General features: G+C 32.6%; 2 protein-coding genes across 2 annotated transcripts in view; one reads left to right on the top strand and one right to left on the bottom strand.

The window, feature by feature from the left end:
• LOC134268197 (major vault protein-like) overlaps positions 1-17,886 on the top strand; it is a 126,091-nt gene that overhangs the window by 15,204 nt on the left and 93,001 nt on the right. The gene's annotated exons all lie outside the window — the stretch shown is intronic.
• LOC134268196 (telomere length regulation protein TEL2 homolog) lies at positions 2,852-15,999 on the bottom strand. The gene is made up of 18 exons (XM_062750385.1): positions 15,496-15,999; positions 14,763-14,954; positions 13,964-14,118; positions 12,695-12,842; positions 12,176-12,278; positions 10,822-10,890; positions 10,046-10,187; positions 9,437-9,573; positions 8,840-8,919; positions 8,430-8,540; positions 8,051-8,139; positions 7,833-7,924; positions 5,858-6,114; positions 4,960-5,059; positions 4,720-4,784; positions 4,376-4,491; positions 3,908-3,990; positions 2,852-3,129 (listed from the first exon to the last, which is right to left on the bottom strand). The coding sequence occupies exons 1-18, from the start codon at positions 15,843-15,845 to the stop codon at positions 3,100-3,102; spliced, it is 2,319 nt and encodes a 772-aa protein (XP_062606369.1). The 5' UTR covers positions 15,846-15,999; the 3' UTR covers positions 2,852-3,099.

The following is a 17,886-nucleotide window of genomic DNA, read 5'->3' as shown; positions in this document are numbered from 1 at the left end:
TTCTTCTTTACCTTTTCAATTATTAATTGCTGTACAATAACCTGAAAAATTCTTCTACAAAAGGGTAATTTTTTTCCTTCATTTGAAAATACATTAACTTATGTATATGAAAAGTTGATATATTTTTTAAGGAGAATATGCATCACAATTACCTTTCTAAATTTTCCATTTTATATGCAATGTTCTTTAAATACTTGGTGTTATGTTTAAGGTTTCATATGCTCAATGTCTACATGATTGTACAATGTATACATCAAACACACAAAGACTTTTCTTTCCATTATGAACCTCAGTCTGTGTCCTCCACAATAATTTTTAAAAGAAATTTGTTTAAAACTGTGATAAATTGTACCTTAATTAATTGTTTATGCCCTTTATATAGCAAAATAATTTTATATCTGTATTTGTTTTATTTTGAATAACTTTTGTCTTTCACATTCTTAATTTCCTACTTCATATACTTATGAACACATATATGACATGTCTATTTTCTAATTTGTCCGCCTTATAAAATGATACTGTGATACATCATCTACATATTCTGCCCAGTGCTTGATGGTTTACTATATATACATTACATGTAATTTTATGTACATGTAATTTTATTTAATACTCTCAGAACTGTTTTGGATAAAATTATTTTATCTGTATATAACGTACACTCTTTGATGGATTTCTTTCCTTGTTGATCATAATTAATTTATCAATTTATTAAAGATCATTGAAGTTTTTGAGTGGCTTATTTTTCTGTTTCGTATGAATTATTACACAGTCAGGACCGGTGTATTCCATGAAACAAGACCTACCTTTGGTTACCAACATTTCTGACCTTTTAACCTTGACCTTTGGTGTTTGTCATACATTTGAGAGAATTCAACCCTCTCCATAGCAAGCTGCTATACGAGGGTATCAGTGTTTTACAAACTCATCTTGTTACCAAAGTTTTAAACAGTGAAGATTTTCTTATTAAAGACAATGCTTTTATTTTATTACACAGAAGCCTGAATCCAAATAGACCAAATCTTATACATAAAGTCATGTACATGTAAATAAGGAATAGGAGAAAATATAAAACATGTTTGTTATTGAAATGAAATCTCAACCATTATTGGAATCTTTATTTCAATAGTCATTGCAACCTATGTTTGTTATTGAAATGCACCCTCAACCACTTTTGAAATAATTATATCAATAGTGGTGGTATTTCAATAATGGTTGCAACTGTGGTGTTCAGCTTCATTTTGTAAGCATCCTTGTCAATATTTGGAAAGCCTTATATCTCTTTAAGAGTCAAATGAACTTTACTAGTTTGCTATCAATGATAGAAAAACGTGTGACAGCCAAGTACTGTAAGAGACCTTTTTAAAACCATAGCTGCACTCTTTATTGTTTCCTCTCTCTTAAAGTTAGTGCAGTGCTTCGCTATACTCACTATTAATTTGGTAATTCAATGTAAATTAAGATTTAAAAACTAGTTATCTCAAATTTTATGGGATTGAGAGAAAACCTTTGTTATGAAATATCCAAAGATTTGAGACATCAAATGTAAAATACATGAAGAATAAGTTGTTATTGCTTACTTTGACATTCAGGCATCTATGGTGTTCAAGATACCATTAAAGTTCAGTTTCAAATAATCAAAATCAGAATGCATAAATTAGCATGTAGAGAAAACCAGAAGTCTCTGTCGAGATTGTAGCTCTACTGGTTTGTATTTATCAAAAACCATTGCACTATTTTATGTTTCTTTGTGTAGTCTACTTGTGTGCCAACTTATTTTGAAATCAAACTGATACTGTAGAAGGAGTAGCGTTTTAAAGGAATTTCACAGAAAATTCTATTTTTAGTAACCATGGCAACACCATTCATCGAAATCAAATACTGATGCACTATTCTATGTATCTTAGTGTAGTCTACTTGTGTGCCAAGTTATAATGAAATCAGACCAAAACTGTAGAAGGAGTAGCGTTTTAAATGAATTTCACAGAGTATTCTATTTTTAGTAACCATGGCAACACCGTTTACTAAAATCAAAAAACGATGCACTATTCTATGTATCTTAGTGTAGTCTACTTGTGTACCAAGTTATATTGAAATCAGATCAACACTGTAGAAGGAGTAGCGTTTTAGAGGAATTTCACAGAAAATTCTATTTTTAGTAACCATGGCAACACTGTTCATCGAAATTAAAAACCGATGCACTGTTCTATGTATCTTAGTGTAGTCTACTTGTGTGCCAAGTAATATTGAAATCAGACCAAAACTGTAGAAGGAGTAGCGTTTTTAAGGAATTTCACAGAAAATTCTACTTTTAGTAACCATGGCAACACCGTTTACTGAAATCAAAAACCGATGCACTATTCTATGTATCTTAGTGTAGTCTACTTGTGTACCAAGTTATATTGAAATCAGATCAACACTGTGGAAGGAGTAGCGATTTAAAGGAATTTCACAGAAAATTCTATTTTTAGTAACCATGGCAACACTGTTCATCGAAATTAAAAACCAATGCACTATTCTATGTATCTTAGTGTAGTCTACTTGTGTGCCAAGTAATATTGAAATCAGACCAAAACTGTAGAAGGAGTAGCGTTTTTAAGGAATTTCATAGAAAATTCTATTTTTAGTAACCATGGCAACACCGTTCATCGAAATTAAAAACCGATGCACTATTCTATGTATCTTAGTGTAGTCTACTTGTGTGCCAAGTAATATTGAAATCAGACTAAAATTGTAGGAGGAGTAGCATTTTGAAAAATAGTTTACAGACCAAACCCACGGACTTTACTATCGCATAAGTTTTACAAACTTGTAACAATTGACTAAGAAATAATAAACTTTATTTCTACTAAATTTTTTTTCTGTAATACAAAGATCAGTTCCATTTAGAGCCAATCCATACTTCATCAGTTTTACAAACTTTTGTTAAATTGAGTGTTGAGAGAAGTACTTTGTGTCAAGGTTTGTTATTTCATGTGACTATATTACTGATTCTTCGAAATCCTCTTGCTCTTTGGCCCAGTGCTGCACTTGGAAGCTATTAAATAACTGTCAAGTGTTAGTTGCATAGTTGCAAATATCTCAATGATTTCATTTCCTTCAAGTCAGGTCAGCCCCTTTGGTAAATTCCTACAAAAAAATCATTCTTATAAGAATAAATATACAATGCATGACACAAATAAGGAAAGGCAATCATATGTAAAAAAAAAATTTCAAGATGTCACAGGTGGTGAAAAGTCAAGTCTCAACCGGGACTTGAACCCAGGGCCTCTGGTGTACCATGCCAGCACTCTAACCACTGAGCTATTGAGGCCCGATACATGTACATATATTTACCTTTGTTAAATTCCTTCCTTATATGACAATATAAATTAAATTGACATTCAATTTTTAATGACATCCAGTTGGGCAAACCGCACGAGACTATTAAAAAGTCTTGACTGTGACGTCATATGATGCTGTAGTTACGTTATGTTGCATTTCTATAACAATGGCCAAATAACGCCTATTTTCCTTGTACCACGAAAAAAAGTAAAATATAAGTATAAGAAATAAGATATCATTTTTAGAGTTTCATTGGGATGTGACATGAAGGCGGTACGTGATCAAATCTACTATAATAATGCCTTTCGGGCATTATAGAATTTGATCACGTGACCGACTTCATGTCACATCCCAATAAAACTCTAAAAATGTCATCTTATTTCTTAAGTAATCTATATTGATTAACTTTCATGCAACTGTGAACTCAATGACAAAGACATTTGTTTAACAACTTCCTTTCACTTTCAGATAGGATGAAAAAGAACAATAATGATAAAATTTTTAAGACCTCGATCCTCACGTTTTCAAAAAAACATTTTTTTCTTAATTTTACTGTTTTATTTAATAAGAAACTGATCTCGACCTGTTTGATGACATTTTCCAAGAGAACAAGGCTCTGTATGGCCATCTTCTTAGATTCAGCATTGACATCTTTCTCCACAACATCTGCAAGAAAATCTTTTTAGTATGATAATCCCTTTGTGCTAGGAATGAAGGATCGAATAAAAATAATATGTTGCTGATCTGGGAAAAAAAATCCCAAGGCCCCTGTGCTTTACCACAGAGCTATCTTGGCTGATGTCCATGTAGCCCCCTTGCCTGATGTCCATGTAGCCCTAACTTCCTTATCTTAAAATGTTAAATCTACCTAAACTCTGTTCATTCCATGCAAAAATGATATTTTTAAAAAAAGCATTGGAAAAGAAAATCTTCATGCAGGTTTCTGGACATTTACAAACATGAATATCATTAAAATTCTAATTCAAGATGATTTTTTAAATTTTAAAAAACAAAAACATTCTCTTTAATTTTTCAGAGTCCGTTAATTTACCCTCCAGCCAGTGTTTGGTCTCCATTATTTCACTTTGTAGGTCTGTCAGTAAAATATGTCCTGGTACAGATAGAATCACCATGGAAACAGCAAACAAAACAGCATGGCGAACACTCCTGAAATATCAAAAGAATTGATGCCTTTAGTATCAGTAAATCTGTATCTTCCATGATAAATCTCTTAGAAAGCTCAGTTGGTTAAAGAGCTGGCAAGGTATGCCAGAGGCCCTGGGTTTGAGTCCTTTTTGAGACTTGGTATTTCACCAACTAATGACTGTTACATTTATAATAAATAAATACAAGTATTTCCTTTCCACAGCCTATAAAAGTAAACACTATACTCACACATCACTATGGAATCTAATGACCCACAAAAACTCCAGCAATCTGTCAGCCATTTGTTTAACTGCCTGCAAAAGTAAACAATAAACAAAATAAATATTCTATTATGTTTTCTGAATTTAAAAACAAAAAAGATCTGTATTTAAAAAATGCCTGGTACATATGACTTTACCAAATGTAAAAACATGCCTAAAATTTGAAAAGCTGAACATCAAATTGAATAATGTAATATTGCTGACTCACTGGGGTGTTAATGGCAGCATAGATAATGACTCCTAGTGTATACACAAGCCTGCCTAATACAAGGCTGTCCTCTCCCATCAAATCAAAGGTATTCTCTTTCCTATAAATTCAAGCAACAAATAAAAGAGATACATCAAATGATCTATGAACAAGTATAAATTTTGCACCTACAGGTGCTGAATTTTTTGTCACTTTTTGAAGTTCATACAAAATTTGTACATATGACTTTACCAAATGAAATAATCATGCCTAAAATTTGAACAAGGTCCTTACACCTGAATTGAAGGATTTCATTAAAAAAATAACGCTTTGCGGATTATAAAGCGTAAACTGACTCCTAGTGTATACACAACCAGATTATACAAGATAATATGGCCATCAAATCAAAGTCATTCCTTATAATTTAATTTTAAAATTATACTAGTAATTAAGCAACTTTCGGTGTAAAATTGTGTTGCTTTTTACAAGTATAAATTTACCGCACCTACCGTAGTAACGGAAGTGATTTGAAGCTTTTTGAGGTTACATACAAAATTTAGCAGCCATGATGTGTGTTTAATGAGGTAGAGAGAAGTGTTTTTAAAGATAGAGCTATTAAATCTGAATTTTCCAGATTTCATTAAAAAATAATGGGATTGCATGGATATGATGATTACAACTGTGTAGTTTAATTTGTGTCACTTTAATGAAGATTATACAAAATGTTATGCGTTCCTTTTTGGAAATCAACCAATGAGAGGCGAGAATACAAATAAAATTAAATTATAAATACATAACTTTAGACAACAACTTCTATACAATAAATTCCAACATTTGTTTTTGTTGATAAATCACATATACTTCTCAATGAATAAATACACAAGATGCAAAAAACTGATAACAACAACAAAATCTCTACCTGTCATAGTTGGCCATGAGCGGGTAAAAGAAGCAGCCTGCCACAGGAGAAAACTTATTTTTAGTAGTCACCACCTCTTTTCTGGATCCTCTCCCAAATCTCCTAGTCTTACTCTCTATCCTCTGTTTGACGATTTCTCTCCAGCCCTCAGCAGAATCCTCTGAATCCAGTGCCGTAATTTTATTGGACGGTTTCTCTTTTTCTATTGGCTGAGATTCTGAGGGTTGAGAAAGCTCCTGGGCTGCTGCTCCTAAGACCTATTAATGATAGATATTAATTAGGTTTGCCAAAGATTAAAATGTAATACATCTGCATATTATAAATTAATATTATTATCATGTACAATTCTATAAAACTGTAGAATTGCTGATGATAAAAAGAAAATTACAAAATACAGAAATTACATAATTTAATGATTACACATGCACATGATAAGTCAGTCTCAGAAAAAAACTGTGGTCAAATACACTTGAATAAAAAATATACTATATGACTGTATACAGGGACATGGCACATTGTGAACAGGTTGTGAATGCTAAAATGCTTAACTGCTTAAAAGGGAAATAGAATGTTAGATGGACTGTTTACATCCCTCAACCTTTCTACTCATAATTTCACTTAAGAATAAAACTATTCGATTTTCATGATAGTAGCATCGTTTTGTTCAACTTTAACCACAAAGATTTTCTTTTACAAACTATGCAAAATACACTGCTTGTCAATAATAGTTTTCTCCACAGAAATAATTACCTGCTCTGGTGCAAAACCACCAGTGTGTGAGTCAAATCTGTGGTGGATACCTGAAACATTTAAATACAAAATAAATACACAAGCATTGAGATTATAAAACTTTTTTTTAGGAGAAATTCAACATCTATGTTAAGGGAATGAAATAATCCAGTAATAAGAATTTAAAAAATATTTAACGTTTCTTTGAGGTTAAAAAATTTGAGCCATGGCTCTGAAATTTAGCCAATCGATCAGGAGAGGAAAAACATTTTTTTTAAAGATATATCGGTTTTAATTCATTGATATTTAAATTGAATCATAATTGATTTAAATTGTATTCAAATTTTTATTCTTTGACTATAGCAAGATCACTTTGTTACAAATTCAACTTACAAATGATTATTGAATAATATTATATAATTTGATATCAGTTTTCTTCACAGTGCACTTTTATAAATAATTACCTTGTTTTTAACTTTTTCCCAATATAAATGGCACAATATATAACAAATGTTATATACATGAAATGTTCACGTAAATTTTACGGGCCACCGTGGTATGATTTGAACCTACAAAACCGAGTAATTCATAGTACGAGCTGTTTTTATGCAAATGTAGTGCACGTTTGTTGTTGTTTTCTCTCTGTTTTAATTGTTTATTTTCTCATTTTTCGTAACCTCTGTTGATTTAAAGTTAAAACAACGTGTATGTGTGAGATTTTTGTTATTAGCAGTTTAAAATTAACAATGGATATCGCCAACTTGTCAATGTACATAAGCACTATTTTTAATAACGTGTTAAGAAAAAAAGTTCTTGCCAGGTGATAGCAAAGTGCACCATGTCAAAAAAACTTATCAAATTGCACCAGTCTACGTAGGTCAAAGAGTACCAGTCTAAGTAGGTCAAAGAGTATATTGTACCAGTCAAAGAGTACCAGTCTAAGTAGGTCAAAGAGTACCAGTCTAAGTAGGTCAAAGAGTATCAGTCTAAGTAGGTCAAAAAGAACCAGTCTATGAAGGCCAAAGAGTACTGTTCTAAATAGGTTGGAATACCAATCTACATAGGATATAAAGTGTTAAACTTGATGCTTCAATGTATTTTTAAAAAGAAAGATATTTTCTTTTTTACCAAACTAATATTTTTTCTCTTAAAACATTTGAAAAGTAAATAATAAATGTGAAATTTTAAAAATGGATGAAATATCTTGACTAATTTAGAATAAAGACTTTAATAACAAATGGCTTACTTCCAAGAGCCCATCTGGATTCCTCCGGATCAAAGCTTCTGTGACACCTAGACACACTTCTAATCTTTCTGGATCATCAACACTGATTAATCCTACAAATAAAAAAATGAAATTCAAAGAACTTATAAAATTCAAATTTCAAAGAGCATACTCTGCAAATAATGTTTAAAATTACATTATGAGTGGAAAATGGAGGGGGTGGGGAGTTTCTAAAATACCTTCCATGCAGTCTCTGATGTATTTAGGCTGTTTGGTCTTTGTCAACTTTTTGTCGTTAGACATATCGTATGGCACTAGATCATCATCACTGAAAAATATCAATATTCATCTTAATAAACAGAATATAATACTATACATAATAAAATGCAAACCATTGTTTTAGTCCATATTAGCTCCATCAAATAAGGATACAGAGCAACTGTTACAGTGTTTTTTAAAAAGAAAAACATGCAAAATTATAATCGAATTTTATACATAGATTGAAAGAGCATATAGATATTACATGTACATGTTTAATAACATAATATCAATGATAAAAATATTGTCATAAAAATAAAATCTTTAAATCAATATCTTGGTATAAAAATAAGGACAAACCTATCTAAATCTGGGTCAATCTGTAGATTAGTCTCCCTTTCTTCATTTCTACTCTCTGATAGAACGTCTTCTTGACTCGTTGCTGGAGTAATATGTACATCACTCATCCCACTGTAATGATATGAAGAAAAAAACTAAAGTCATGTAACTAATAATTTAACTCTGTAAAAATTAACCTGCTCTTTTTCACAATGTGAAAATTACACCTAGCTTTCAGAATAAATTTTCAGAGAGTATAAAAAATTATACTTAAACTTGTTAAAAACAGTACATAACCAAATCAAACCTTGCAGTCCTATGTCCAACTAAACAACATTGATATATTCTCTTAACTTTCTTATATCCAAATTGAAATTGTTTTTGAATTATTTACAGCATGATAATTTTTCTGTCAATTGAGAGACACTAACTTTGTAACACCCTGTAGCCCAGGATCTTGTGGTGGTGTTGTCAAGGAAACCAAGTATTCTACTTCCTCATCTCTGGGAAACTGAAATAAACAGCATACAATGTACAATCATAAACCAATTTGAAACTATTCAGATATTTGTTTACATAGTTATATATGCATTTACATATGCACAGCAGCCAATGGCATAATTTTGATCAGTTTATTTCAATTACTTACATATTGAATAAGTATACAAAATTGTAATACACATGTACTTTTAAACAATAAAAAAATTTTCAATTCAAATTTTCTTGTGCACAGAGTTTTACTATACATGTTTAAACATTGATATAAAATATTTTCTAAGTTGACTTGTGAAAGTGAAAGTTTGAGGAAGATGTTTTCAATGTGACAATTGATAAATAAATTACATGTACAGTGTATTAATCTATTCTGGTTGGGGTAGTGCAACATTTCTGTTTAAGGAAAAAACTAGATATGTTATACCAATTTCCTTTATCAATAAATCATAACTGATTATTATAAACTGAATAATCACTGGTGTTGGCCTAAAAAAAATGATTATTTGTCCTTTATGATTATTTTTACTTCTTACCTCAAACTTTAGTTGTTGACCTTTGGGATCTAGAACAGCTGACATGGTCTCGGCTAGAGTCATGCCAACTTTCCGAACTCTGTGATCAGAACTTGCAATGTGACATTGTATACCAGGCATCAGTAGCTGGATAAAATCTGTCACCAAAAAAAAGAACTTCATTTCTTACAAGAGGATTATCAAATCTCTAAAACATACATGTTCAACAATTATACAGGTATTTATAAAATTTCCTATAACAGTAAGGTTTTGAGTAGTGTGTCAATACAATCTAATTAAACTCAGACTTCTTAGATCCGCGCCGTATCCACTCTGCTTCTTACGTATGCAATCAGAGTGAATATGGTGCGGATCTAAGAAAGCTGATTTTAATTAGATTGTGAGATAAAAAGTTTCATGAACAGCCCTACCTGCCTCCTGTTCTTTGGATTAACTAAGACTGAATACCCCAAACTTTAAAAATAAAATTTACTTTTACAATTACATATCAAAATGGATAATGTCTGGAGAAACTGTCACAGTGTCAGATTAAATTCCTTCAAAAACACACATATTTGCTTGCTGTCCTTGCATGTACACATTAACCATGATTCCCCTATCAGTACTTACCCTCTCTGATTTCTGCCTTGTCTGATTCTTTGAGGAATCCCAGTCCTATAAATAGAGCCTTTGTGATGTACAGATGCTGCTCCACAGAGGTGTGCTTCAGGGCACTGCTGTCACCCCAAACAGAGAGAAGCTCCCTCAACATCTAAAAATAACCAAATAGATAGAAATCCCTCAACACCAAAAAAATATCTAAATAGAGAGAAATCCCTCAACATCTAAAAATAACCAAATAGAGAGAAATCCCTCAACATCAAAAAAATATCTAAATAGAGAGAAGCTCCCTCAACATCTAAAAATAACCAAATAGATAGAAATCCCTCAACATCAAAAAAATATCTAAATAGAGAGAAATCCCTCAACATCTAAAAATAACCAAATAGAGAGAAATCCCTCAACATCTTATTATAACCAAATAGAGAGAAATCCCTCAACATCTAATTATAAGCAAATAGAGAGAAATCCCTCAACATCTAAAAATAAACACAGGTCCTTATCAACATCTAACAAGGGTAAAAAAAAATATAGAAGCTCCCTCAATCATGTCAATGGCTAACAAAGACAAAACAGAAATTCCCTCAACAACTAAGACAGATAAAACAAATTTATTAATAAAGTTCCTTCAACATCTAACAATCATAAAAAGGCAAATAAAAATCCAAAGAAAAAATTCCTTATCTGAGTTTACATGCACTTGCTTGCCATACAAGATAGTGTAAAAAAAAAAAGAAAGAAATACATGCACACTAAGGAAGATATATATAGGGTGTACACTTTACCTTTATAAGCAGAGACTTCCTTGTGTGAGATAAACCTAGGTATCCAATTATATTTTGAAGTAAAAGTATCTGAAATGTGAAATTTTCTGAATCATTACCTTCTTTTTACTGATGTGTGCAGAATAATATAACAGTAACATAAAGATGTTGATCAAAAGAAAACATACATTGTGAAAGGATTGGATGATCGGAAATTTTATGAAGATATTGAGAAAATATACATTACTTCATATCAATTTTTTTTTCATAAAAATACTTCTCATGTTAGCATGTATGTACTAATGCAATTCTCTCTAGTACCTAGTATGCAAAAACACAAGAGGCCCATGGGCCACATCGCTCACCTGAGTAACTTGGGTGATGCAGATCTTTTTAAAAGATTTGTTCTATATATATTTCTATGTAAAACTTGGATTCCCCATTGTGGCCCCGCCCTACGCCCGAGGGTCATGATTTTAACAATTTAATATCTACACTACTCAAGGATGCTTCCACATAAGTTTCAGCTTTCCTGGCCTAGTGGTTCTTGAAAAGAAGATTTTAAAAGATTTGTTCAATAAATCTCTATGTAAAACTTGGATTCCCTATTGTGGCCCCGCCCTTACCCGGGGGTCATGATTTTAACAATTTAATATTAACACTACCAAAGGATGCTCCCACATAAGTTTCAGCTTTCCTGGCCAAGTGGTTCTTGAGAAGAAGATTTTCAAAGATTTGTTCTATATATTTCTATGTAAAACTTGGATTCCCTATTGTGGCCCCGCCCTAACCTCGGGGGTCATGATTTTAACAATTTAATATCTACACTACCCAAGGATGCTTCCACATAAGTTTCAGCTTTCCTGGCCTAGTGGTTCTTGAGAAGAAGATTTTTAAAGATTTGTTCTATATATTTCTATGTAAAACTTGGATTCCCTATTGTGGCCCCGCCCTACCCCCGGGGGTCATGATTTTAACAATTTAATATCTACACTACCCTAGGATGCTTCCATATAAATTTCAGCTTTTCTGGCCCAGTGGTTCTTGAGAAGAAGATTTTTTAATGACCCCACCCTATTTTTGTATTTTCTTGATTATCTCCCCTTGGAATGGGTCTTGGCCCTTGATTTTAACAATTTAAATTCCCCATTACCCAAGGATGCTTTGTACAAAGTTTAGTTAAAATTGGCCCAGTGGTTCTTGAGAAGAAGTTGAAAATGTGAAAAGTTTACAGACGGACGGACGGACGGCTGGACAGACGGACGGACGGACGACGGACACCGGGTGATCAGAAAAGCTCACTTGAGCTTTCAGCTCAGGTGAGCTAATAACATACATGTACATGTATATGTATCAAGTCATTCAGAATACCTACATCCTGGGAGTGCCTGTGAAACACCAGTTTAGTACACAGTAGGTATTTGATCTTCTGTTTTGTGGTAACACTCCCTCCAATAAACTTCTCCACCAATCCATACCTAAGTGGGTAGAAGATTTTTGACAAAGGATAATAAAATTGGTCATGTTGGTACAAATGTAATTTTGCACATGTTTAAAACAATTCATGTTCTTGTTTGTGCATTAGTTTTGTCAAGTTTGTTTTGTTTTTGTTTTTTTTTTGTATTCATTTTATTTTATTATTCCTTTTTTTTTCAAAACAATGCAGGGGGAAGGGGGGGGGGGTGATGCAATTATTTTTTTTTGTAGAAATAATTACAGTCTGACAATGCTGGTTTTTCATTTATTTCAACCATGATGGGCTTGAAGAAATTAATATCAAAATTTATACAGAAAAAGAAAAGGAGCTTGTTAATCATGTTAAAAAAATTTCTAATAACAAACACAATGGAAAACACTATAAATGTCTTTTTTTCCAGCATTACTTTTATCTTACCAAGTAAGCCGTGTCAGTAAGGCGGTGAGGGTACACTCTAGACACCGGTCCGGTACCCCTGTAATGATCCTCTCTGTTATCCTGCTCCAGATGTAATCCTCCCGCACGCCTCGCTCCAGAGGGGGGACAAGGGAATTCCACAAAATTACTGTTAACAGGAAGGGAATAAAGTAGAGTTGGGTATTGCGAGTGAAAACCATATTGCGATATATTGCAATATTTTACGTTGAATATTGCAATATATTGCGATATATTGTAGATTAATTATCATTAATAAATATGTGCAGAGAGTTTAAAATGCTGTCAAGTTCAAAGACTATTTGAAATTATCTATAAATTTTAAAGGAGGCGGGGGATAAGACATTAATCGCACACATAATTATAATAACTTTTAATTAAAAACCAGGTAAAAATTAAAACAAAATGTACTCATTTGATGTATTTTTCACATTGAAAAAAAGTATATTCTTTATATGTTTATCTTTTTTTTGGGGGGGGAGGGGTTGTTTTATTGAAATAGCATAAAATGTAACTTAATGATTCAAACAATTCATACTATATTGAAATTTTATGTGGTCACAGAATAAAATTAAAGCCAGAAAGAAATTGTGTCCTATTTTCGGGCGTTTGGTGTTTTGGTCTGACCTGACCTAATTTCACATTATGACATACGATCAGGAAAGGCATTATATATATTTTCTTTCTTAATTATTTTATTTAAAAGTCTTTTACTAATTATTTATTTTATTTTAAAGTAAGATATTTAAAATTACGACAGTGAATGAAAAGCTTCCTCTCTCTCTCTCTCTTTTCTCTCTATCTGCCTCTCAAACTGACGAAGTATTTTTTTTAATAGATTTAAAAGGCCTGGGGAAGTTACAAATATTATTTCAGCAGTTTCTACAATAAAGGAGGTTTTTATATATTTTTATAAATATCGTGAAATACCGGTATCTGATTTTCATATCGCGATATATTATGATGGTGGATAATACCGCAATATACCGATATACCGGTAATATTGCACAGCCCTAGAATAAAGATTTACCTCTGACAACATATTCAGTTCAGAAATCACAAAGTTTACAGGTTTTTATTGAATAAATAAAAAATTAATTCAAATTCTTAGCAATATGTAGCCTTAGGACTTTTAATTGTTATGAACATTAACTTTAATCTTTCTAAAGGAATATTTTTGTATTTGCCATGCTTTTTGAAAATAATTTTTTTTGTTCTGTTTCTTAATTGACATGCATTACAAGTACATACCTGCGTGACCTGAGATGCAGACCTTGCCGATCACCCTGCTAACGAATTCTAAGTGTATGTCATTGTTATTTTTCAGTTTCTGGTGCATGATTTTCAACACTTGCATGACCTCATTGCACAGCAGAGGAATGTATTGCTGAGGATAAAACTTCTCACTGAAAAAGATGAAAAGAATTTATTACAAACACAGATGTATACAGTAAAACACAGTTTATAGTCATAAGTAAAAATGCTTACAATGAACTGAAGCTATAGCAAAATGATTTCAGATATTCCTCGTAGCTCTTACACTTAATGAATATAACAAATTTCCCAATTGTAACAAAGCTGAAACTTCTGTTCCTGGTACTTAGTTATAAACATGTTTTATTGTATAGAGATTTAGTGTTTGAGAATACATGTACACACATGGTATTATTTTGTGACAATACAATTGGATACAGACAGTGATTTGGACTTTCTATGTTAAATGTCAACTCAGAGAATACAGATCAAGAGTAAAATCTCCACCATAACCAGATACCAGTACATTGTAAAAACACATTACAGATCAAATGACCTAATTCCGTCATACTGTAAATGAATTATAGCAAGAGTGTACGATATTTGGTGGAAATAGATATTTGAATATTAGCATAGATCTGATTTATAGTGCATTTTTTTGTTAATGTGTGCAAGGCATTTAGCATTGAAATGGAATTAGCAGGAGTTTATCTTCACCAAAAGCCTAAACAGAATACACAGCCAAATGTAATATGTTTACAGTATATCATTTGGAAATAGAAATACACTGAGTCACCTGTTCTGGAGCTGTAGTTTATTAGCTGTCTTGTCTGGAAGTGTGGCCAGCAAACTTATGAGATCCTCCCACATAAAATCCAGACTCCTATCCGGAGTCGACTTACAGGCTGTCATCATTATCTGGAATAATCCACTGTTATCCAGGAACTTTTCCAGAAGAGATACACACTTATTTAGTCTGAAACCCAGTCTGTAAAATATGAGAAACATAAATACATTGCAGATATTGCTATTCATAAATCATACAATTAAAAATTATAAACTAGAGATGGATTGAGAGGGAAGAGGGATATTCTTATCAAATTTCCTCATCAAGAATTTCAAGATTATCCTAATACGAAACCAGTGAAAGGAAATCAAATGGCTAAATTGCAGCCTATTTGTCCTTAAGGGTCATTCTATCATTAGCAATTGCTAGTACAGTGTACTAGTACCAGCACCTGCCTTGACATGTAGCTAAATTGTTTTCAAGGTCTAATCCGAAAGACCAACAACTTTCTTTTCAAAGATGCTGAGCCATTTTTTGGAATTGGAACGGCTGCTACATGTATGTAATTTACAAAGAAAATAGGTTAGTACTTGCAGCAAGGACTTGAACCAATGACCTTAATTTGATCACCAGGCAAGAGCTCTACTTAATCAGCTACTGTATACAACAGTCAATTTGACAAAGGTCTTCTCATTTAAGTGATATTTTAGGGTATTTTATACTTGAACCATGTAGAACTTACTCTAAATTATCTACACTCCTCATCAGCACAGTAAAGGCACCAACTGGATAACCGTCCAAAAACACCTTATCAAACAGTTCTGACACACGTTTATGTTCAGGACTTGTAAACCATTCCACTTGTAATGTGTCAATGAAGATTTTAAGCACTGTTGGGTAAAATTCTGTGAGGAAAACTTCACGAATAAAGTGGACATCTTGGAATTTGGAGCTAACGGTTTGTTCGTACCCAAGAGTAATTTTGTAAAATTCATCGACGGCATTGGTTACCTCGTTTACGCCTTTCGGGTTTTTCAAAATATTTTCTGTCTCTTTGACATATATCCGCATCTTATTCCTTAAAATATTCATATCTGTTTGCAATGATGAACAGCTAATGAATGATTTTAGTGCTCAGCTAGGGGAAAAATGTTAAAACAGTTAACCCTCTCAAAAACAGATTTGAGATTAAATGCACTTTTTCCAATTGGTAAAAATAAAAAGCTAGAGCTTCCACCATCACAAGAAGGTATGAAACACAGCAAAGCCAAACATCATTAACGACAACAATAAAAATTAACAAAACAATGGAAAACAATGCTACACCGCCCGAATTTGCTCCTTGAATATGCTAATCTTTTGTATATCGAGCCCGACTTCTAATCATTTTTAGCCGGGCTCATTGCTCGTAAAGCAATGCCCGGCTATTGCGACGCAAGCGTGCGACGGAAAAGGGCGAGGTGATCCGATTGATTGCGACGGTGAGCAACAGAAAATGCTGCTTCTTCACCGCCAAATTGAGTTTACGAGTATAAATATAGTACGTACGCCCAGGCGCTGTTGAGAAAACAAAATCCATTCAAACACCTTAAGAAATAGTACTAGTAAATCGAATATTTTTATCAAAATAATAAATTGTTTAATATTTTTCCTGACTCCTTTGACTAATATTTTACAAAGCAATTCAAAAGGTGCGAAAGGTTTTCACTAGGTATCCCTGTCTGCTTCATATTCTATAAATAAAGGTGTACAATCATTATCAGGCTAATACAAATGCAGGGAACATCATTAATGACTTTATGCAAAACTCCCTGCTGAGGACACATCAGAGCATAGTCGTTCCTGCTTCGGTGTTTATTTACTTCTGTTTGTATATAAAAGCCCGAAACGATACATGTGATAAATATTTTACGCTGTTAAAACTTTTTAATACTATACATTTCATTGAGATATTTTTGTGTGTAACGTATCTTCTAAACGTCTGAACTTGATTTTAAACTGTCACCACGGTCTTTGTTCATTACCCCGTAAATGAGCCCGGCTTTTAGTACTTCTGAGTACTTTGATTTAAAGGAGCTACAATGTATTCTTCAAGGCTTTTTAACAAGATTGGTTCCTGATATTTCAAGTCTTAAGCGTGTAAGTTTCCGCTCACATAGATTTATTGAAAATCAAATCAAATATGAGTGTCAATATGCTTCTTTTGGCGCTACCTGGGTACATTGAATATGACCTTTTTGCATTGGAATTTGTCTCTTAATCCAAATTTTACATTTTTGATGTTTTCCCTCCAATATTTTAATCCGAATAAAGTATGGAACAAAATAAACTATACGAGGGTTGATCCAAAAGTTCGAGAACTAATTGAATAACTTCCATAAAAGAAACCGTTTATGTTGGCATATTTCCGCCCCCTACACACAAGATAAAGAAGATGGGCGAACAAGGCGGGCAGAATGCCTCTAGCGTCAAATATTAAGAAATCATATTAAATATGTGCATTGATTATTTAAATCAACTTCTAATTATTGAAATTTTTGAAATTATGAAGGGAAAAAACTTATCTGAGAGAAAAAAAATCTCGTAAAAAAATTCTTTCATAAAATTATTAGATGGTATTCGTGGGATTCGAACCCTAACAATAAAAATCCGACGTATCAATAGCATACTGCTTTGAGACGAACGCATTAAGCACTATGCTACACCCCCGTGTAGATCCCAACATGCGGGGTGTATACTATGTTGTGCGCGGGGTGTATGCTTCCGAAGCGAGAGAAATGGGGTCAATGTACGTTCTTTGTCCATTTTCTAAACGTACGGAAATCTTTCGCCAGAAAGCATATGCGTACGGAAGGAAGCATTGTCTAAGAAGTATATGGATGCCTGTGAATCCACTAGACACCTTCTAGTTTTATCAAACACCTCAACACAATTCCGAGGATCGGAGCAAGATTGACGCTACACTGTGTTTATGATCAAATATCAGAGCAAAGCTTTGCTTTGTCGTCACTTTTAAATTATTGTTAAATACATGTTAACAATATAAAGGTTTGTACAAATTGTCTGTAAATAAAACAGTTCGTATATAAAGATATTGACGAAAAATCAATGTTGTGTCCGGGGTGTATGCAAC

The sequence above is a fragment of the Saccostrea cucullata genome, unplaced genomic scaffold, assembly GCF_032062105.1.
Source record: "Saccostrea cucullata isolate Sc308-1 unplaced genomic scaffold, CSIRO_AGI_Scuc_v1 ctg1252, whole genome shotgun sequence".
Classification (NCBI taxonomy): Eukaryota; Metazoa; Mollusca; class Bivalvia; order Ostreida; family Ostreidae; genus Saccostrea; species Saccostrea cuccullata.
This window is presented reverse-complemented; position numbering and strand designations above follow the sequence as displayed.

Excerpts from the sequence above, each read along its gene's own strand:
- LOC134268196 (XM_062750385.1), bottom strand. The coding sequence starts at position 15,845 with ATGAATATTTTAAGGAATAAGATGCGGATATATGTCAAAGAGACAGAA. Across the intron at positions 14,119-14,762 it reads AAACTACAGCTCCAGAACAG|TGAGAAGTTTTATCCTCAGC; the intron begins GTGACTCAGTGT and ends CATCTTTTTCAG. Across the intron at positions 3,991-4,375 it reads GACCAAACACTGGCTGGAGG|ATGTTGTGGAGAAAGATGTC; the intron begins GTAAATTAACGG and ends ATTTTCTTGCAG.